The sequence below is a fragment of the Crinia signifera genome, chromosome 7 (assembly GCF_055691185.1).
Source record: "Crinia signifera chromosome 7, ASM5569118v1, whole genome shotgun sequence".
NCBI classification, from domain to species: domain Eukaryota; kingdom Metazoa; phylum Chordata; class Amphibia; order Anura; family Myobatrachidae; genus Crinia; species Crinia signifera.
In genome coordinates this window covers 189,425,484-189,449,251 of record NC_139223.1, presented here as the reverse complement: position 1 = coordinate 189,449,251, position 23,768 = coordinate 189,425,484, and the positions used below count along the sequence as shown (strand labels likewise).

At 42.3% G+C, this 23,768-nt stretch overlaps 1 protein-coding gene across 1 annotated transcript in view; it reads left to right on the top strand.

Annotated features, from left to right (window-relative positions):
- AGPS (alkylglycerone phosphate synthase) overlaps window positions 1-16,876 on the top strand; it is a 172,905-nt gene extending 156,029 nt beyond the window's left edge. Inside the window, exon 20 of the mRNA XM_083154721.1 lies at window positions 15,285-16,876. Coding sequence (XP_083010847.1) covers window positions 15,285-15,406 — 122 coding nt within the window. The 3' untranslated portion in view covers window positions 15,407-16,876. The remainder of the gene's footprint in view (window positions 1-15,284) is intronic.
- Window positions 16,877-23,768: the final 6,892 nt, after the last annotated feature.

The following is a 23,768-nucleotide window of genomic DNA, read 5'->3' as shown; positions in this document are numbered from 1 at the left end:
TGTCTTACAGTTAGGATGAGGTAGGGGGTGTGTTAGGGTCAGCATTTGGTTAAGTGTTAAAATACTGGAATCTGTTGGGATTGTATCATTGCCCTTCTAACGGTTGAGATCCAGACTGCCGAGACTACTTACCCAATCCCTGCCAAGACATAAAGACGAGTGCTACAGGAAGTATGGCTAAGCACAGCGGATATCCATGACCTCATTCACAGACACCTCGGGTCACGCCATTCAGCGCAGCTGATGCCGATATACTATGCAGATCTGCCTGTGTCTACTGCCAACCCACTGACTGTGCGATAGTCCAGCTACAGAATCTATTGAATGACATCAGAAGTGGGCAGGCATGTTCAAATAGGTCTGCTGGCCAGACATATAGGGCGACGATTGGTAGGTGTGTATGCACAAGTTATAAACCTGACCAATCATTAGACTGACATCAGCCAAGTGTGAACCCAGCTTAATATAAATCAAGGTAAAAAATATATATATATATATATATTATTTATATATATATATATATATATATATACTTTTAACTTGTGTGAAAATAATGTCTAGGTTTGTTCTAGGTTTGCCTGTCCTGTTATATTTCCCTTTTAAAATAAATGCGTCGGCATTGTGCAGATTCTGTAGCCTTTGACCCCTGGATGAATTGTTACAGTTGATCTGTGAGCTGTGGCCGAGACCTATAATCATTGGCATGCAATCAATGGGCCCGGTAATGAATAGGCCTGAGATAAAAGTAATGACCCTTTTTCCTCGAGTGCTTTTTGCCTCCAGAGTTGAATGAAGATGGATGAATGTATTAGTGATCTGTATTTATTGCTCTTGTCCAATGCACATTAACAATGAACCGGTTCCTGGGTTCGATGCCTGCAAGAAAGCTCCCGCGTCAGAGCCTGCCATACGGTATCGCGTGGAAGCCAAAACTACAGTGATCCCCAAGTCTGTAAGGCACCGTCACTCGGTGGAGCCTGTGGGTTCCATCTATATAGCCATGTTCCGGGGTTTACTAGTGGTAAAACTATGATTTTTTTTAATCCTCTTTTAATTGAAGTGACCTTTTTTATTTCTATTAGTCTCCCCCAACAAATTATCTCTAGAGCTAGGGTGGCCAAATCAGTCCTCGATCTACCAACTGTTGATGTTTTCAAGATCCTGTGGATCTGTAGAATGTGTCGGTTAGGGATGAATGCAGCACATGTTTGAAAATGTGACAGTTAGTAATGACCAGTGGCGGTTTTTACCTATGGGCTCAGGATGAGGCTGATGGCGATCTGGTCATGGCGACCCTAACCAAACTTATTCTGTGCCTAAATGCAGAAGAAGAGTTTATCATGCCGCACAGGATAACACCGCGATGTATGGGGTGGAGGCGGTACTTTATACAAGGCATTCCTCATTTAGCGTAGTGTCCAGATCTTTGTAATTGGTGCCTCAGCTAGGAGTAGGGTGTAATTGATAATAAGTGCTGTCAGTGGAGCAGCATGAATTTGGAGCACATAGAGAAATCTATTGCAATTCAATGGAAGAAAGCCTTAACGTACATTTGTTTAACGTGCAATAAAAACCTAGACATACTTGTCGGTATTGCAGTGCCGATTGGTCATCAAATGGCCGGTATTTTAGACCAAAAATAAGTAAAAGTTCACTGTAATTAAAATGATAGTGTAAATGTTATTGTCAGTGGTACTTTAGATTTTTAGGGGTAATGTTACTAAAGCTAAAAATGAAGAGAGATGATGTTGCCCTTATCAACCAATCAGATTTTTTCATCATTTTCTAGGATGCAATCGAGAAATGATCGAATCTGATTGGTTGCTGTGGGCAACATCACCTTTTCATTTTTAGAAGCTTTAGAAATTGACCCTTTAGGGTCAACCCAGGATTCCGACTGTCGGAACATCCCAGCAGCCCGGAATCACGGGCCGTTTTCTCTTGATCCGACAGTAACTCAACCGTAAAATCCAATGTTCCAGCTATCGAGTGTCCGAAAGTACTTGGATTGTCAAAAACCGCCCGTGAATTCGACAATCCATGGCTGTTTCCAACAAAACAGATCCGACTTTTTTAAAAAGTCTGATCTGACACCCTTCAATACTGTCATGAATGGCGGCATTGAATAGATGAGTGTCCATATTTCCCCTTTTGGGGGGAAAGCAACAGAAACATCAAAATAGACTTCTAATGTTAATTACATTTATAAGTTCCAATAGGACCTATTTGTAAAGTTGCAGGTTATTCAATCCACCACGAAGAACATAGGCTTTTTTATATGTTCCCACACATGTATAGGAGCATATTCATATATCCACGGCTATTCGCCATGCATGAATCCACAAGGATGTGCTTCCTCACCGCTTCAGGACCTTTGTGGAAGTGTCCACGAGAAAATGTCACAATTGGGAGGTCACGGGCAAGGAAAACCCATTGATTACGCAGTTTACATGGAATCTCTGGATGCCACATGCTGATCCCTGCTGATTTTCGGTGCGGGAAATGACTATTTAATTGAACAGCCTTTCCCCGGGCCGTGCAGTAATTACCCAATAATTAGCTGCATTAGGGCAGAACACCGTGACTAATTGAATATGCCTTGTAGAGGTACTGCAAGTGTTCTAATACAAATATGGGTTTTCAATAGAACCATAACTTTAATTTTTGTGACCTTTTTAAGCATTATTAGTCTTGTTGTAAATTATAGGTAAACATGGTAAAAGTCCCATGATACATTTATGACTGACTTACATACATCCAAGACATTATGTGAAAGGCATCCACTATGTCTTAATAGTGGACCATGTCAAATATATTGAGAAACCGCCTTTAGGTTTTTGTAACCGTTGTGTTGAATGCAGAAGATACTGGCAGGTGTAAAGACCAGAGTGTTATTAATAAGGACCTGTTTTATGGCCAGACCACTGGATCAGAGCGGGTTCTGAAGGGTAACCATGGTAAGTACCCGCCTACAGTGACCCGAGGATGGAAAAGCCTCAAACTGTTGACAAGGTTTTGGACAGTAAAGAATCATCGGTGTCAGAGATCAAAAAAGGTTCTCCCTCCTGCTGTGAAACAAAGGAAGGGCCCCTTGACTCAGATTGCAAACCATTTTAAAGAATCTGGGGCATTTAACCCCCATGTAGCTGTAACTAGTTGCCGTACATGCCTACCCCTGTCCACCATTGAAATGGCCTACAATGGACATGCTATCTTTCTAACCTGATCTTGGATCAATGGTAGAAGATCATTTGCTCAATGTATCCCATTTTCTGTAGCAATATGTTGACAGACGGGTATGTGTGCATTGCCTACCTAGGGAAGAGATGGAACCGCAATGCAAGAACAAGCTGCTGTAAGGCGTTTCCTTCATGTGGACATTAATGTGGAGTAGACTGGTACACTGCACAGGTTGTTTGTGATCGTTTGGAGAACATAGTGAATTCAGGGTGTTGCCCTCTCCTCCCAATTACCCGGATCTCAGTCTGACCAAGCTAGAAACATGTGATTTGATGGCAGATAAGAACCATTTGGCCCATCTAGTCTGCCCCTTTTTTAACCATATTGTAACCTCACACCCTAGTTCAGTGGTTCCCAAACTTTTTTATATCACGGCACCCTAGAGTATCAGAATATTTTTCACGGCACCCCTAGGTGCAAAGTTTGTTATCAAACATTTCAGAAAAACAATATTAAATTAAATATATTTTGCTTATATGTCATGCTTTGGTCCAGTTATGTGGTGAGACAAATATTAACTTCTGCTTATCCACATATTTTCTAATTGGAAGCCACAAGCACTGTTTTTGCCTATTACATGGACCACAAACAATTTGAATTGGTTCTGGACCACCACCCTGAGGCACCCCTGCAAGTACTCCAAGGCACCCCAGGGAGCCACGGAACACAGTTTGGGAACCACTGCCCTAGTTGATCCTTGTTTCTTTGTAAGGATATCCTTATGTCTGTCCCATGCACGTTTTACCCTTTAAATGCTAAAATGCTTCAAATGTGAGTGGTGTCGCTCCTCACATTCGTTTTAGAAGTTCAAATAAACTGAATGCGTAAAAAGGTTTCTATTTCCTATATAAGGTGAACATTGCAGGTCATTATGAGGAATAAAAATCATTGCTTGGCCATTTTCGCACCTACTTTGACAGATATTTATTCGGCACTCAAAGGGTTAAAGTGTTTTTGGCTCACCTCGCCAGTATTATGAGTCAATCTATAGTTTTTATCAAAACTCTCCTGAAATAGATAATTATTTGCGAATAGTTTGCTCGACTTTACTGTCTACAAACAGGCAAAGTGAAATTGAAACTTTAAAAACCGGATGCAAAACCAAAACTCTGTATTTGCATACCTACCAACTTTAAGTGCACGGAAGGAGGGATGCCTGAATGCGCCCGAGTTTTGGGGTGTGGCCTAGCAACCAGGGGACATAACCTTTGGTCGCGGCACTCCTGTGAAGCCACGCCCCCTGGGAGCTTGGCCAGTGCTTTGACAGCTGCTGGCCCTGGGCAGGACAGTCCCACGAAAATCAGGAGAGTTGGGAGGTACGGTATTTGTAATATTTATATGCAGTATAAGACATTACTAAATACATCTGAGAAATCTCATTTGGCTTTCTAATTTGTTCCTTCCACTAGATCTACAAAAATGAGGAAAGATATTTTTAAAATGATTGTTTAAAGAAATGTAGATAAAAGTATTTACTCAAATTCCATGAGAGATTGTGTTTTAAAGTGCAAATGACAAGATGGTCCTTACAGTTAAGGGGCATACACACGTAGAGATCTGTGCTAAGCTATTTTGCTAAGCAATTTTGCTGGTGTCAAGATCTCCCATGGGGAGCACATACACATGCAGAGATTTGTGCTATGTGATTTTGCTAAGCGATTTTTCTAAAAAATTTTGCTTAAGCAAAAAAAGTCAGGGTAATGGTTCAGAATGGGAGATTGTGATCAGTATCTCTCATTCTGTACACACAGAGAGATTTGCAGTCATTTGCTAAGCAATCTGACTAGATTGTGACTGCATGCACTGACTTAGTTAGCAAGAGATATTTAATCTCTCAGAGCATACTCACGGAGAGATCTGTGCTTACTTTCTAAGCAATCTAGTCAGATTGCTTAGAAAATAGCAAAAATTTTCTCCGTGTGTACACCCCTTTAGATCTCACCATTGAACTTGGGATATTAATACAAAGACGATGTATCCGAGCCTTTGTAAAGTATTCTTAAAAGTTTATGTTGAGCGATCAAACTTTATTATTGTGGATTTGACGTGATCTTACAATGCGTTTGCCGCGGTGTACCGGCACTGCCTCTGACGCACAGGTATATATTATACTGTGTCCATTTCTGAGCAGCTCTTCTCATTCCCTCAGGGAAGCCACAATCTGAAGCAAATACAGAAGCACTTATATCGCACAGTATATTTCTACAGGACCCATGGAAATATCTTCCCTTCTCTCTCTCTCTCTTTCTCCATTTCCAGTCCGCTAATCAAATGCACATTAGATTTATTCTAGTAAAAAGTGTAAACCATAGAAAATTTGACAAGATAGATGTGTAAATTATCACTCTGACAGAACTAATGATGCACTCCGAGCACCTTCTGTTTTCCAGCACTTGGAGAGCAACTTCATTAAATATGCAACGGCCGTTCGGTGGCTGCTCGCAAGTCGCTGGCTTCCCTTGTGGCATTGCTGTATTTCCTGAGGTGGATGAGCAGGCAGGCACGCTGGCTGCCGGACACCCCGCTGTGGCTCTGATGTACTCCATCTTGTTTCTGCAGTTGTTTGAAGTATTTTCAGGACAATTGCATCTATAACCACGGGACATATCCCCCGCAGCTCTATTACAGGCAGCAGTTACAGAAAGGCAGCCAGATTTTGTTTTGCCTCTTATCTACCTATAAATCAATGGGCTACTGTTGCCTCCGAGAAACATCACTTAAATACAGTCCAATTTAAATGAAATATTCAATTAATATGATGGGGGGGTTTTTTGACCAGTTAATTCGGGGTGAAAATATGTTTAGTGGGAAATAAGTTACACAGAGGTACATAAATAATACGGGCTGAGTCTATGACAAAATTCCAAAACTCTGAACTTTTTGAGCTCGGCCGAGATTTATTATTTATTAACTGTTTGTTGTATAGCACAGGAAATTCCGTTGGAAACGGTGATGAAACAAACTGGCCGGTCGAAAACGGTAGGAGGGCCCTGCTCGCAAGCTTACAGTCTATAGATGGTGACACCATTGCTTTCTGATAGGGCGGTGTAAACAAACTTTGTTTAATGCACAACATTATAAAGTAAATGAAGATTAAGTTCCAACCAATCAACTCCTGTCATTTTTCAAACACAGCTGGTAACATGGCAGTTGAGAGCTGATTGGGTGGTAAATTCACAAAAGCCAGCATTAGGTTAAGCCACCGCCCCGCTAGAGTGTCCAAAACCCATCGGCACAGGCTCACCATCAAATTATTTTTACACTGGGCACCAGTCATCACAGGCTTAGAATAGCCAGAGACTGACTCGGCGGTGCGATTGATAAAAATATATCCGGGCTGGAGTTGACGTTACACCGACCCTAAAATGCTCAGGCATGATCAAGTCTGAATCAGGCCCCCTAACCCCTCACAAAAAAAACAACCTAATTTTGGCTTGTTAATGATCGCCGCTTTAATAGTAGAGATATGCGGCGGACACTTTTTCGGGTTTTGGACCTGGATCTCCCTTCGTGTTTTGGATCTGGATTGGTTTTGGCAAAACCACCCTTGTGGGTTTTGGATCTGGATTTTTATGAAAAAAATGCTAAAAATGGCTAAGATAACAGAATTTGGGCCTGTTTTTGCCCCTAAAGTTATTATTAACCTCAATAACACTAATTTCTAGTCAATTTTGATCATTTCACAGCTTACAAAATTGTTTTCATTTACTGTAGTTGGGCCAAAAGGGTATACCGAGGTAGCTGGATGACTAAGCTAATCAACAGCAGTGGGCATCACATACATGTGGACCTTACACTTCCAACCTGGCACATCTTGGAAGCAGAGCGGCACTGCAGGGGCAGACAGGGTGGCAGTTTAATAAACTATCCCAAAAAAAGAGAAATGCTCCAAAGAGCAAAAAATACAAAGAGGTATCGGCCTTGTCATGACTGGTGGTAGCAGCTTCAGCACTTCTATCAGGTTGCTGATCTCCCACTATTTCCTCCTCTATCATCCTCCAAAAATGTGTTTTTATTTTATTTATTACTTTTATTTATTTTTCTTACTTTACGATGGACACAGCCTGTCACACTGGACACAGCCCTTGGACACTGGACACTGCCCCTGGACACTGGACACTGCCCCTGGACACTGGACACAGCTCCTGTACACTGGACACAGCCGTCACACTGGACAAAGCCCGTGGACAATGGACACAGCCGTCACACTGGACACTGCCCCTGGACACAACCCCTGTACACAGCCCCTGTACACTGGACACAGGCCCTGTCACACTGGACACTGCCCCTGTCACACTGGACACTGCCCCTGTCACACTGGACACAGACCCTGTCACACTGGACACAGACCCTGTCACACTGGACACAGACCCTGTCACACTGGACACAGGCCCTGTCACACTGGACACAGGCCCTGTCACACTGGACACAGGCCCTGTCACACTGGACACAGGCCCTGTCACACTGGACACAGGCCCTGTCACACTGGACACAGGCCCTGTACAGCCCCTTGGCCACTGCAGCCCCTGTACACTGGACTTGTGTACAGCAGCCCCTGCAGACCCTAATCGAGTGAGCAGCAGCAAAATAATATATTATTATTATAGCACAGCACAGAGCACAACCACCCTCTTCCCTCTCCTATGCTGGAGTAAAGATGGCTGGGTGCGCGTGCGTCTTGTATAGAATCCAGATCCCGCGAGAATCTGACAGCGCGATAATGGCGTTTTGCCTCGTTTTCGGTCCGGAATTTAGGCGGGAACTCCCGAGCCGACTCGGATCGCTATATTCGGATCTGTCGGATCCCGTAGATCCGGACCCGCTCATCTCTATTTAATAGTAGGGACAATCTTGGACAAAATCCTGGACCTGCGCAAACTCGGACCCCTCATTACAGTATCAAATATTCCAAACTACATAGAAATCCAAAATACCTCAGGTCCCAGCATTTTGGATTTGAGAGACTCAGGGCCCAGATGCACTAAGCTGCAAAAGTTATAAAATGGAGAGTGATAAACAGCCAGCCAATCAGCTCCTACCTGCCATGTCACAGACTGTGTTTGAAAAATGTCAGGCAGGCGCTGATTGGTTGGTTGTTTATCACTCTCCATTTTAACACTTTTGAAGCTTAGTGCATCTGGCCCTCAACCTGGAAACACATACTTATTAATGACTTTAACAACTTATTAAGTAGCTTTGATATTCCGCAGCTTGTGCAATAGACGAACGCCAGCCGCTGCCCTCGTGGTGCATCCAGTTTGTGTATAAGCAACAGGGTATTTTGTGAGGCAAGTGGGATTTTTTTTCCCCTCATTACTGTACAAAGACGGATTTTGGATAAGTTCAAACTTAAGTTTCACATTGAAATTGTTCTTTGAGACTTTTGTACAGTTTCAGCCGAAGATTTGTAGCAAAAATTCCACGCTGCTGACCTGGTGTCGGCAACCTGCTGACCTTTGCTGCGCTGTAGACTAAACAGAACTCTGAAAACAAATATGTAGGTATCCACAGCAGAAACACACTGGTTAATAATTTATCTGGGCCCATAAAGATGGTTTAGATAGATCAAGAAGGTTCAGGCCCCTTTAGCATTACTGAGATAACCGTACGGACTCCCGCCAACCTGTTACAGTCAGCGCTGACTAGTTTTTATGTACAGGTCTGTAACTATTTGTTTCACGTCTGCTCTAGTCTACAATAAAGAACAGAGCATTGTAATAAATATATTGGGACCCTTTACTATACAAAAGTGTCTTAAGAATCCGTTTTATATACATTGGAAATTGCTATTTTTTTCTGTAGGTTAAGATGCAGCTTATTTATATATTAAATATGTTTTTACCTAGAACCAAATACAGGTTGGGTCTCCCTTATCCGTGTATTCCAAAAACATAAATATTCCAAAAACCGTGTGCCCCACACCCCTTTTTTCATACTTCCCTCATCCCCTGATGTCCACGGTGGCCTCTGGGATCCTCTTCAGCGGCATCTCCGGTTCCAGGGGTGCACCTGGGGACCATCGGGGCACCACCAAGGGACCAGGAAAGTATGGAAGAAAAAAAGGTACTTGTGTAATATCTGAGCGCCCGATTTTTTTCATTGTATGGCATCGCATCGCATGCAATATAGTGGCATACAATTCGTGCGATGGGATTTTTCATTGTAAAGACCCAATTTTTAATTGTATAGTCACCCATGGGTGATTTCATAACCCCAATATCCAACTACGCATGGAGTTGATTTTATATAGTGTAGCGAGCGGATGCAGAATACATGCAAAGTAATCCGCGTCCCCACGCGGGGCTCGCTGCACTCGCCACGCTTCGGGCTCGCTGCGCTCGCCACACTATATAAAATCAACTCCGTGCGTAGTTGGATAGTGGGGGTATGAAATCACCCATGGGTGACTATACAATTAAAAATTGGGTCTTTACAATGAAAAATCGCATGCCTTAAGTAGTGGCATGCAATGAAAAAATCGGGCGCCCAGATAATACACAAGTACCGAAAGAAATATTCCAAAAACAGAAAAAATCCCTTATCCAAAATGCTTGTGGTCCTGAGCATTTCGGATAAGGGACACACAACCTGTATCTATATTTAAATTTGCTCATCAAATGAAATGTTTAAACCCTTTGAGGGCCAAGCGAGGTTGTCAAAATCGCCAAGCAAAGCGTTTTATTCATCATAATAACCTGTAATGTTTACCCTATATAGGAAATATCTTTTTTTTTTACACAACTTTTTTTTTTATTATTTGAATTTATATAACAAACTAGAGCATGGCCGGAATTTTTAGGGGAAACTATCACAGATGTTGGCACTCAAAGGGTTAAATAAAATCCTCATCATTGCAGTGAACTGCAGATTCCATGATTGGATGGTAGAGGGGAGAGAGAATTACAGTGCCTTCTCTTCTGTCCTAAACAAACATGTCTCGGAAAGTTACTATGTGGTGGTTGCGGTTGTTAATCTGACAGTTTGATAGCTCAACAATTGAGAACAAAGGCTCTTAAAAGGTTTTCCATCACTTTAACTGACATGTTGCGTTATGTCTGCAACTGACAAGATACGTTTGTTTGTGTTTCAGTGTGACCTGTTGCATATAGTGTAAGTGGGCATTGTGCACGGTTTCAGACTCCATATGCACAATCCAACGTCCAGAAATATTGTAGAAAGATACCACAAATTCTATTACATCAGTTACCAAAACACAAACCACTGTTTTGTCTAATTTCATTAAAGATGATTTAGTAAAAAAAAATGTATATTTCATTTTGGTCTTTATTTTCATATATGGAGTCTACAGCAGACCTTGAATGGGAATACTTTTGTATGGCTAAATCAGAAGGGAATGAAACTATGCAAATAAACAAAATGAGTGAGATTAAAGCTTGGAGAGGAAAATACCAACCAATCCGCTTCAAACTGCCATGTGATAGGCTGTGCTAGGAAAAAATGATTTAGAAGCTGATTGGTTGGTACTATCTCTCTCCAAGCTTTGATAAACCTCCCCCAATGAATTATATGTCTATGTCTATTTAGTGTGTTACATACAAACATATAATAATAATAATGGTGGTCCCCAGTTCAGACAACAAGAGCCACGTAGAATGGGTTATATTTACTAAAGGTTGGTATTTAAAAATCTATTGTAATCAATGTTGGGCTTCTAGGGCTGAAATACACATTTACTGACAGATGAATTTTTATATTCATTTTTAAAATGTTAGAAAATGTGTGTTCTAGCCCTGGAAGCCCAAATCGCTTAAGAGCGATCTTAAGGCCCCCATACATTAGGACAACTTCTCCCCTCTGGGATGTTCATGCGGTTGCTTGTGCAGCCGGTGCGACGCCGAGGCTCCAGTGCGATGCGCACGAGACCGCGCTTCGCATCGGACCTGCTGTGATTCACCTGCAATTTGGGCTATTTCCCTATGATTGATTGCTGCAATTGGAGGTTAATTGCCTAGTGTATGGAGGTTTTAAACCTATCGACATCGACCATAGTAAATATTCCACTAAATTGCAGATTTGCTACAGGTTCTAAAACAGACAAGTGGTGATGCTGCCCATAGCAACCAATCTGATTCTATCATTTAAAAAAAAGAAATGCTATCTAATCTCTGATCGGTTGCTATGGGCAACATCCTCACTTGTCTGTTTTAGAAGCTTTAGTAAATCTAATGATGCCCATACATTAGGGCGATATCGCATACAATCCTTCGATTCCGACCGCATCTGTGCATTAAATCAAAGGATTGTATGCATGAATAATGGGTCCCCCCGATGCGATGCACGGGCCAGCCAGTCGTATGTCGCATCGAAAAACATTATGTCCTGCACATATTTATAGAATTGCATGAGTGATCGCATGTGGTCTTCGGTTAGCGGGGGCTGGAGTGTGGGTGATGGTGGAGCAAGGACCTGAGTGCTGGTGGCAGTGGAGCAGGGACCGGAGCGATGGAGCAGCAGCACTGTGAAGGAACGCTGGCGGCGGCGTGGCTCAGCAGCAGCACCAGAATTTTAAAAAATTATTTAAAACACTGGGTGGCCCTCTCAGCCAATCAGACGGCCGCCCAGTTTGAATAAATCTTATTTCAAATTCCGCTGCTGAGCCTCTCCGCCTCCAACGCTCCTTCACATAACTGCTGCTCCACCGCTCTCTCCCCGCTTCACCAGTGCCAACACTTCGGTGCCCGCTCCACTGCCACCCCTCTTCCAGCACCCGATGTGGCATCAGATTTAGCATGGCCAAATAGCAAAACTGAAGAAGGGCATTCTGGGATGTGTAGTTCAACAACAGCTGGAGTGTCGAGGTTAGCCAACAAGGTTCTAGACCGTATTGTTCTAGCTTGTCTTGATCATTAAATAATGCCACAAATACCATTGGTGCAAATGTACCATTTATCCCTATGTCATTCATGATCTCTTTAGGTTGTCGAACACTTTACTTATTGTATTTTTTAGCAAATACTAAATAGTTGTGTAGTTTAAAGAAATACTATCCCACATACAAATCTAAGAGACCAGCTGTATATTTTAGCATTTTATTTATATTTGAACTTGCTGGTGGTAATAATAGTGCAATCAGGTTGGTTACTCTAAAGCTGTGTACACACGGGCATACATCGCTGGCAATATGGTCGCTGTAACTATAGAGCTTACTTTAACCTAATAAGAAGCAATAGCTGAGGTTTCACTGTAACACAATAAGAAGTGATGATAGAGGATTGCGTACATTAATTATGACACTAAGATGTAACTTTTTTTTTTCTTTTTGCTTGGTGCCATAGATCAATTCTCATGTCGCAGATTCTTTCTATTTTCGGAATCTCATTACATGTGCTACCATATACTCTATTAATTCTTTGTACCTTCATTATAGCAGCCTGTTGCAGATTACTAGAGGTGTTGAACTTGACTTTCTCTAAAAAAAAAAAAAATATATATATATATATATATACATCTTAAAATTATTGTGAATATTCATATTTTTACAAGGCAGTTATTAACGCTATTAAACCTACATTTGCAGAATAAAAAAGTAACACTATAAATTGCTAAAGAGAAGATGAATGAGGCTTTCCATGCTAAACTTTGTTTGCTCGAGACTCTCTACAAGCCTAGAAAATAATGAGCAGCTGTAGTTTCTTTATTGATATTTTTATAGTACCATGTGTAATTCCTGTAGATTAATGATGTTTAAAGTAATTCCAGTTACAGCGTTGTACCCTTCTGTCGGCAGTCTTTTCTACATTTCTGCACACTGTGGGCCTTCTTCTACTTCACTCTTTCTGACAAAATCCTTCTTGGATGGACAAAACCATGTGCACTGCAGGTGGGGCAGATGTTACTTGTGCAGAGAGAATTAGATTTGGGTGGGGTTTTACTTCAAAGTGAGATCTATATTGCAGTGTAAAAATAAAGCAGTCAGTATTTTCCCTGCACAGAAACAAAATAACTCACCCAAATCTTATTCTCTCTGCACATTTTACATCTGCCCCACCTGCAGTGCACATGGTTTTGTCCATCTAAGAAGGAATTTGTCAGAAAGAGTGAACTAGAATAAGGCCCTGTGTGTATGTGTGTAGTAAGATACATGTATGTATGTATGTACGTATGTATACATAAATGTGTGTGTGTACTGTATGTGTATGTATATATGTATGTGTGTGTGTGTGTGTATATATGTATGTATATATATATGTATGTATATATATGTGTGTGTGTGTGTGTGTGTGTGTGTGTGTATATATATATATATATATATATATATATATATATATATATATATATATATATATATATATATATTACACACACACACACTAGTAAGCCCGCTTGAAGCAAAAGCTTTGAAAGCTAGTCTGCGACCTTCTGTGTGTGAGAAAGATGTAGTTTCACTCTCTGCCAGCAGATGGCAGTGTTTCGGAGACTCACGGACAACAGGGATATATATGTAGATGATGATATAATTTATCATGTAAGCTCTCACGAGCAGGGCCCTCCCCACTCATGTGCTTTTCTCAGAATATAAATATATTAACCACCCTAATAGTTGCCTCAGTGTCCTATTCCCTGATTTAAGTGTCTTTATTTACCATGTACTTGGCTTGTACTGCAATTCTTTGTTTTCTTGTATTTTTGGCTCATTTATGTATTGATAGATGCTGCGGAACCTTTGTGGTGCCATATGAGTAAATGATGATATATGATGATGAAGATATATATACTGTATATATGCATAGTGTTTATTTCTGCTACGAGTGCCGCACCCACGTTGGATACTAATCTTCAATTTACTGTGAAGGCACCGGCAAATATATATATATATATATATATGTATATGTATATATGTACTTTTTTATATTTATTGATATATATCAGCAGTGCCGCTGACGTCACTGCTGAATGTGACAGGCGGCTTAGGCAGGGGGGACAGCGGCAGCACTGACATGTCTCTTATATGCATTATCTGATCAATATGTAGTTATTTTCTCATTCAGTGTGCAATTGGGATACAAAATGTCTCTTATATGACCTGATAAGAGATTTGGAGTATCAAGGTATGCATAAGAAGGGGGGGGGGGTCCCCCCAGGCGGCTTAGGCAGGGGGGACAGCGGCAGCACTGCAGGAAAGCTCCAGCGTACTAACGCCGGAGCAGAGGTGAGGGGGGCTTACAACTTTGTGGTGGACAAACCTGCCCTGATAGTTTTGTCCTGCCCCAGCAAAACGCACCACTCAAGGGGTTAATACTGGTACTACAGGTATCCATAAATATGGATTCAAGGGCAGACCAGACAGCTGCTAGTGACATGGAGTGTGGAAGGTGTGCGGAAGAGGGGTAGTCTTATATGGTGAGTATATAACAAAATCTATATTTTGATTGGAAATGTTGGGGTTCGTCTTATACGCCAAGTTGTCTTATACGCCGGAAAATACGGTATATATATATCTATAGTGTCCGTGAGTCTCAGAAACACTGCCATCTGCTGGCAGAGAGTAAAACTACATCTATTTCTCACACAGGCACAAACACAGAAGGTAGCAGACTAGCTTTAAAAGCTTTTGCTTCAAGCAGGCTTAGGTGTGTGTGTGTGTGTTTGTTTATTTATTTAATTTTTTTATGGTGTTTTTTTATTTATTTTTTTGTAGTAGATCATTACATTACGATTTAGTTCTTGGGAAATAAACGTGGTTACCATTTCATTATTTGCTAAGCAATCCCTAATCCCCGCCTAAACCTCATCTATATCTTGCAGTGTGCAGAGAGAGCCGCCAATGCTGAATGCAGCCTTCCTTTGGGAATACACCAAACTTAATGAGCTTGATAGTCTGGTGGGCTGAATAAATCAAATAAAGGAAAACATTTCTCATTTCTGAATAAAAGCATTTATCACTCCGTGTTTATTCATTCATGGCCACAAGATTGATTGGCTGCTTGTATCATGAATGTATACCAAAGCATTTTATTTTTATTTATTTCATTATTTATTTTTTTTCTCCCTTCTTTACTCTTTGTCCCCCTCCTCTCTTCTAGTGGGGAAGTTACGGAAGCAGTGGCTGAAGGACAGCATTTCAGACGTCGGCATTGGAATGCTCCGGTCCGTCAAGAATTACGTGGATCCGAGCAATATCTTTGGCAACCGAAACCTTTTATAAACCGTGCTATCTGTAATTCTGTCACTGCGTCAACATGTTTTAATACTGTACAGTTATCTCATTACACAAGCACAGTCAGAGCAGGCAAAGGAGAAATATGCCACGAAATTAGAGGAGAACAAATTCCTTTTGTCAATCAAAATATCCTTTTGTTTCGGTATAATGTTGAGTAGTACTCTTGCTGAGTATTGGACTTGGCAATCAGCATTACGCGGGACAGCTGTGCTTTTGCTTGCAGCTCTTGACCCCCCCACCCCCCAGACATATGTTACATGGGTTGTCAGGGCAAGAAAAATTCACTTTGTCTCAGCCGGCCTTTAAACCTGAATGCATAGCACGCCGCTGCTTATCGCAAATGGCAATTTCTTAAGCCAGCCAAGCAAAACATTGCTTTATCAGAATATGTTGTGCCATCCGAGGCCAGTTCTAAAAATAACTAGTTTACTTGGTGTACAAAGAAGAAACTATATAGTGGTTTTACTGCTCCTAAAAACTCACCGGTGAACCCATCATGAGATAATTGTTAACTAAAAACTAATTTTCAGGATAATGAATACCAATATCCTCAACGGTTAAATCTCTTTTGTACTTCTTAATAGAACCGTTCATAGTAGTCAAAGCAACCACAGTCAACAGACATATATTTGAGAACTGATTTAAAAAAAAAAAAACAGTTTTGATTTTTTAGGCTTAAAAAAAAAAAAAAACACACAACCGATGTTCTGTGATGGAATAATTCGGAGACAGGTGGAATGAAACAGGCCGGCTATTTTCGGCATAAAACACATCCCCTCCCTCTGCAATGCATTGCCTGGCAAATGGGCAGCCTTCTGCACTACCTACTTAGAGATACAGGTTTTTCATAACAATCTGTGGATAGGATGCCCAAAGCGGCTGGTCCTCATTTCCTTGTCGGAGGGTGGCAGCTGCTCTGTTGCAGAATCATCACTACCAAGAGAACAAAGTCTGATGCTTGGAACGGTCGGCAGAAACAGCTGTTCATTCTACCTCTTACCAGCCCATCTCCTGGGAAGAAAACCGCATTAACATGATCAAGCTTTAAGCAAGAGCTCCCTGTGTGTTTGAGATTCTGAGGACCCGTGCCTGTTCTATTAAAGATTTAAGCAGCTTTGCAAATTTTCAGATAGCAAAATTGAAACATATGTCTCCCCCCCCACCCCCCAATCACAACCACACACATATCAGTGGTAAAGTCGAGTTTGAACTTATGTCATGGCAAGGCATGGTCATACTTGCTGTGCAACCTGTTCTACGGCTCAGTTGGAGTTCTATTTGTAATTATGGGATACTCTTCTTTAACCGTTTCGCTACCGCGGCACACTTCATGAGCGGTGAAGCGGTTAAAAACCTAATTCAACCATTCTACTTTTTTTGTACAGAGATGCTAACATCTTCATACTATATGTTCAGTACAGAATTTATGACATAAAATTAATGCTTTCACCCAAACGGCCTTCCTGTCTTGTGTGTTTTTTTTATTTTATTATTATTAGTAGTTTATGCCAGGGCGAAGGTTTTATCGCTACCACTTTATTTTATTTAATTTTTATTGTGTTGTCCCTTTCTGTAAATAATATGGATTCAAGGTTAGCAATAAGCAGTTTGTTATGGTCATATTTTATTAGCAAATTAACGAGGGCAGCGCACACAGTGATGTAATTTTCTAGAGTCGTATTTCATTGCTTCATTACGTTTATCAAGTGTAGGGTTTTTGTGTTTTTTTAAAAGCCAAGTAAATGTTCAGACAAGATAATGCACGGTACATTGGTAACTAAACATAACGCTTACGAAGAAAGTTGACCATATGTCTGGGAGTTTGACATAGCTGAAGAGGTACTTATTTTGGATTTTGATAAATGTTCTTCAGAAATGTTACAGCGGAGAGAACAGCTCTCCATACTGCGGCCCGGTCAGCATTTAAAAGCACGTTTTCCGCACTTCTTTTTTTTCTTTATATCTCCACAATGTGTTATATCTCCCCACCCTTAATGATGGTTTTGTCAGTTGGATCTGCCTACCCATTCCAGCAGTGATAGAACTGATTTCGACATAGAAAGTAACTTAATGAATTTAGGGGTGATTCTTGTTGGATCGGACGGGACCGAATTAGACTCCATTCCGATGATGGGGGGGGGGGGGGGGGGGGAGGGGCGGTCTGCGCGTATTTGTACATGTGCACACCTTGGGAGTGAATGGTTTTTGGTGAGTTTCACACTCGTCGGGCTGCCCGCTGCGGAGAGGGAGGGCCGGGGAATGCCCCGCGACACCAGGGTAAGTGCCTGCCCCCTCTTCGGCGGACTCCAACGGAAATAAAAGTCAGTTTAGATTGACTTTGATTTCCGAAGGGGAGAGAAATAATTCAATGGTTGGCGACCGTCGAATGATTTCTCTCCCCTTCGGCCGCATGGTACCAAGGGGATTTGGCGGTGGGGGGCAGGCGGACAGCGCTAAGCCACTCGCTAAGCAGTGAACAACTGCTGCTTAGTGAGCGGTGCTGAATCAGCCCTTAGTGTGTGTATGTGTACATGTACAGTATAAACAAATATATATATTATGCAATATACTGTACATATACATGGTCAGATTGGCCCACAGGCAGTACAGGTAAAGTCCCTGGTGGTTCCCGCCCCTTCTTTAATGTCAGGGTCTAGTGAAGACCTCTATAATCTCTTTGCTACTTTAAAGTAGACTGAGATAATCTCTCTCCAAGGCTTAGTACATTGCAACATTGGGATGTACAGTATGGCAGTCATTATTTAATAGTAAATAGATTATCCTAAAAAGTTGAATCAGCAGAAGATGTTCATACTGTTTAATAGAATATCTATATCTTGTTCAATTCTTAAAGTCTAGGTGTAAAAAATTGCCAAATTCACTTGGTTTAATATCTTAGGTCCGATAAAGTATCTACTTGGTTTTGGCTTCCAAAGGTTTCCCATACAAATATCTAAAAAATTCACGATTTTGTCTTAATTAACACCAAAACGGGTAAACCTGGATCAGTGGTTCTGTTCTGATCCCCCAAAACCACAAAGCTATTGTCATTAATACAACTACTTCAGTCATTCGAAAGGGTAGAAATGGGGGAAAAGGTCTGTGAATTTGGTGGTGCAAATGGATGACCTGATCCACAACCCAGTGGAATTCGTCAATCCCTCTGGCCTCCCAGCACACAAGCTTCTCCTCCAAATGGGTGTTCCAGTGATGTTGTTGCACAACGTCAACCTGACAAAACTCTGCAATGGCACCAGGCTGTGAGTGAAGGTCCTCAAGAGGAATGTCATCAAGGCTGCAGTGTCCATCAGCTGTACTTCTGTCGGGATGGGGTGTCGGTGTTCATACCATCATTGTACCCCTTTGAGTTCAAGAGGCTGCAGTTCCCCCTAAAGGGCTTCTTCATCAAAAAGTTCCAGGTGGATTCACTGAAGGTGGCGGGAACTCGAGGGAGGACTGCTTCTCACATGGGCAGTTCTACGTGGCCTGCTCCAGAGTACCATCAATGTGGCTTACAAAGAGATCCTTAAGTAGAGAAAAAAAGGGGTTTACATTCATTTTATAACCCATCTTTAATTTGTTCATATTTAAAAAAAAAAAATGTAAATGTCTTTCATTTACTCTTGATACGAACACACTCTGGGACCCCAGAGGCATAAAATGAACTAAGCATATAAGTTAGGATCGGAAGATGGAAATAGTAAATATCGAAGGTCTAACCAGGTGAAACCAGGCACATCAGCCAGTAATTCATACAGCATGTCTGATTTACGGTACAGTCATGTCATCCACAGTAGGAGACTGTCGGTCCCTTGTACATCGCAGCAACTGTGCTCGTTTGAGAAAACTGACACTGCCAGAGCGAAATAAATGGTGGTAAGTGACTGATGTCTGGGGAATACATTACAGCCAGAGGGAGGATTCCCACTGCACCAAAGGCGTTTAAAAAATACATAATGAGGTCTGCTTTAAAATTAAATATTAATATTTCATGGGAGATTTATCAGATTTTGGAGAAAGATAAAGTACTAACCGATCTGATTCTTTCATGTTAATGCCGGTGCTAGAAAAATGACAGAATCTTATTAGTTACTAAGAGCAGCTTCTCCGCTTTCTCTAAGATACATTATATAGTCATTCCCGGCACTCGCATGTAAGAAATCAGCAACTTGGGTGCCTTTCATTTCCATGAGGAATAATATATGTAGTTCTTCGATGGCACTCCAGAGGTTCAGCAAAGTAATATTAGAAATAAAGGATACCAAACGAAAGTAATTTCCAACATTTTTGGCAGCAAAACCCTTTATCAAGACATGTCGTGCCAACTGCCTGTCACTCAACTTGCAAACGGACAGCGAGTAAAATATTAGCCGGATTTTATCGCAGGACGGCCTCACGCGTGTGTACGGATTGTTGTGTACATGCGTGAGGTGTGCATCTCATGACAGCATTTCTAGCGGACCAGTGGTGTGTGCCGTTGCCCGGCAGGGGTTGTTTAATCAGTGGCTGGAGCCTTGGGGCAGGGTCCATCTGTTATGTGCACAACCATTGATTGCCGGGTGGCTGAACGGGGCAGCTGAGTACATCACTGACACAGCCATGCTTAGGGGCCCCACAGATCCTTGGGACCTCTGAGACAGCTGTCCCATTTGACTCAAGGGTACATTCTACACATGCAATTATTAAGTAAGTTTTTTAGAAGCTGGTCCACTTTTTTCCACCACTTCACCAAGAGAAAGCACTCAAAAAAATGGTGGCTTAGGTTATCCATATGCAGAGGGGTTGTGATCTCAGTACTGACCATCGGGATACCAACAGTCAGAAGCCCAAAACATAACGGGTAAGCTACAGGGTTGGGTGAGCGCTTGGGGGGGGGGGGTTATGCTTCTCGAGAAGTGGGTTACTGGGATGTGTCAGGATTCCGGCCATCAGGATCCCACTGTTGGGATTTCATACCCACCCCATGCAGAGAACATTTACACTGTTTTATTGGTAAAAAGTGGTAGTATGGTCAGCTGATACCATGTTTTTACCTGTTAAGATCTCTAAACATGAGACATTTCAGGGGGTATATAGACTGTACCTCCATATCAAAATCATTGAACCCTTTGAGTGCCAACATCTCTGTGAGAGGTGTGTAAAATATCCACTAAAAATGCCAGCGTCGCTCACATTTGTTGGTACTTCTTTACTTTCACGGCGCCAGCATGGCGCTGCGCGTCAGAGTCCCCTTGCGGGGCTCGCTTCGCTCGCCCACGCTGCGGGCTCGGTGGCTCGCTACGCTCGCCACGCTAATTAAAATCAACTCCATGCCAACATGGATAGTGGGGGTATGAACTATCCATGTTGGCATGGCGTTAACCCCGTTTATTTAACTTAATTAGTGGCGAGCGTTACCCGGAAGTACGCGCGGCGCCATGCTGGCGCCGTGAAAGTAAAGAAGTACCCATTTGTTATATAAATTCAATAAAAAAAATGGTCATTATGATGAATACAAATGTTTGCTTTGTGATTTTCACACTTATTTTGACAAATTCACTTGGCATTCAAATGGCTAAACAAATAAGATTTTAAAATTGCCAGGTCATACCATGAGATCCCCACAAGGCAAAACACATTGGCCCCCACAGGAAAAAAAAATAACATATTGGCCTTCATATAAAAAACACTGGTCCTCACAGGTAACAAAAATAAAATACATTGGCCCTTTACATGAAAAGAAGAGACCAGTAAATAACAGTTGGTTGTGGCTGTAAACTGGTTTGGGAATCTCTAGATCTGTGGGCACACTTGAGAACAGCTCAATGCACACTAGTGTGCCACGGCACAGTGGTGGAAAAACACTGGTGTAGTAGAACTTGTCTGTCATTTTTCTTGCTGCTTCAATAAGTTACTTGCACTACTGCAGAGCATTACGTCTGTCAGCGCAGACTGGATCTGTACAAGCTGATCATTGGTAACGAACAAGCCTCAGCCACAAGTCATTTTGGGGCAGATGTATTAAGCCCGGTGAAGTGATAAAGTGGATGGTGATAATGCACCAGCCAATCAAATCCTGTCATTTTTCAAACACAGCTGATTGGCTGGTGTGTTACTATCTTCCACTTTATCACTTCACCACATCCACGCCTGTGAGTTGTAAAACTCAGCACTTCTGAGTGTTTAAACAAGAACAGCAGCCGCCATGGGCTGTAATCACTGCCGCTTACATCTGTTACCAGAGGCAGAAAGGTCACATCAGTCCCCTTTGTATGTGACAGCACATTTGTCCACAGACCTACATGCAAGGGTGTTTTGGCTCCCATTTCGCTGATGACATGTAATTAGTACCATATTTGCTGATTTACCTTATTTGATATACTGTAGAGTTCAGCAATATGTGTTTTAAAAAGAGATATAAGGCATATACTAATATATTGGGCATGAGAGAGGGAGAGCATATGCTCCCTGAGGGAGAAGTTCCAGCACCTTTGTTTTGTATCTGTAGTATATGCTGCTTATACAGTATGTTGCTATACAAATAATAGGCCAGATGCACTAAGCTTCAAAAGTGATAACCTGGAGAGTGATAAACAGCCAGCCAATCAGCTCCTACCTGCTATGTCACAGGCTGTGTTTGAATAATATCAGGGAGGAGCTGATTGGCTGGTTGTTTATCACTCTCCATTTTATCACTTAGTCCTATAAAAATACAGGCGGCCAATCGCCAGCATCATCTTTCAAATATGCAAATAGATCATATATATGCATCTATTGTATTGGAGAGAAGGGAGTGGTGTTAGGGGGCGTGTCTAAGTACTGCCACTCATTGTGCTAATAATATGTAAAACTTTTATTACTGACGACTTTACCGAGTTAGACCTGACAAACTGACTAGTCTGTTTCCCTTATTTTTGTATATTTCTGAGTAGTTAATATGCTGTAATATATTTCCAGTCCACATAGTTAAACAGAATTAGACTTTATCTGAAATATTGACATATACATTGTGACTAATGGTGTGTACACGCGGTACAATCCAGCATGAGATTTTGACTATATAGTCAAAATTGCATCGGGATCACATGCAGATCGCACAGTTTTTTTTTACCTTGCGATCCCGATGCAAGCTCCCTGGACAGCACAAATCGAAACCCAGATAGACGGATTCGGTATGAAATACCGACGGTCAAATTCCCAACAGCTATTGACCGTCGGTCAAAATCCCGACATGGTCAAAATACTGACATTTAAAATCTCGACTAGGTCAAAATACCGACATATAGAATGTAGACAGGTGAAAAAGTCAACATGGCTTTTGGTCGACAGGTCACGAGGTCGATATGGCTTTTTTCTCTGTTTCTTTTACCCAGATGTCGACACAGTCGACATGGACACAGTTGGAAGTCAACCACAGCCCCTAGCAATGCTTGCTTCGCTCGCAATGCTTTGGGCACAGTGCCTTGCTGCACTCGCCACACTATTTTATTATCACAAACACAAGGCCCGCGGACCAAATCCGGCCCGTCAGACCTCTTCATGTGGCCCGCGCAGCCGCCGCCAGCCTTCACCTTTTGTTCTCGATTTTTTTTTTTAAACAAGAAAGCCGCCTCTTCAGCGCATGCGCGGCAGCATACAAGCCAGAGAACGTCTGCCCTCTAGTGCAGTGCTGCCGGTCGTCAACCCCTCCTCCGCTCCCACCTGCTGTATAGGTGCCAGAGAGAGGAAAGAGCAGGTCCGTCATGGTGAATGGTGCTGCTGCTGCTGTGCGCTCCAGGTCACTTACTGCTGAGTGTGCACTGCACAGTGACCGGGAGCACGCTGCCCCCCACTCCTGGATAGATAGTGCGAGGAGCGCTACTCACAGGAGGGAGGGGGAAATGCGCCTGTGTGAGAGCGCAGCTGTGTCCTTGGTGGTGGAGCAGCTCAGACTGGAGTGGACGCATCAGAGCGGGTAAGTGTCAAACTCTCTGCCTATGTGTGTGTGTGTGTGCACTGGCACATTGCAGCCCATCATTAATTGCTGTGTCCCATGATAATAAGCAGGACATATGCCCTAAGACTGAGTGCTGCCCCCCTGTGCAGGCAGCGTGTGCCCTAATGCACTGCAGTTCACAGCAATAGCAGGAGGGAAATGCTACTGCTGAGTATACAATAATTGAATGCAGTGACAATAATTTATGATAATAAAGAGTGGACACATAGTCCTACAGATACAACCGGCCCTTTGAGGGTGACCAAACTGTTGATGCGTCCCCCGATGAATTTGAGTTTGACACCCCTGCCCTAGTGGATGGTAGGGCATGAAATACCGCCTGTCGGCGCATGTCGGGTCAAAAACAGTGAAAAATCCCATGTTGACCTCGCG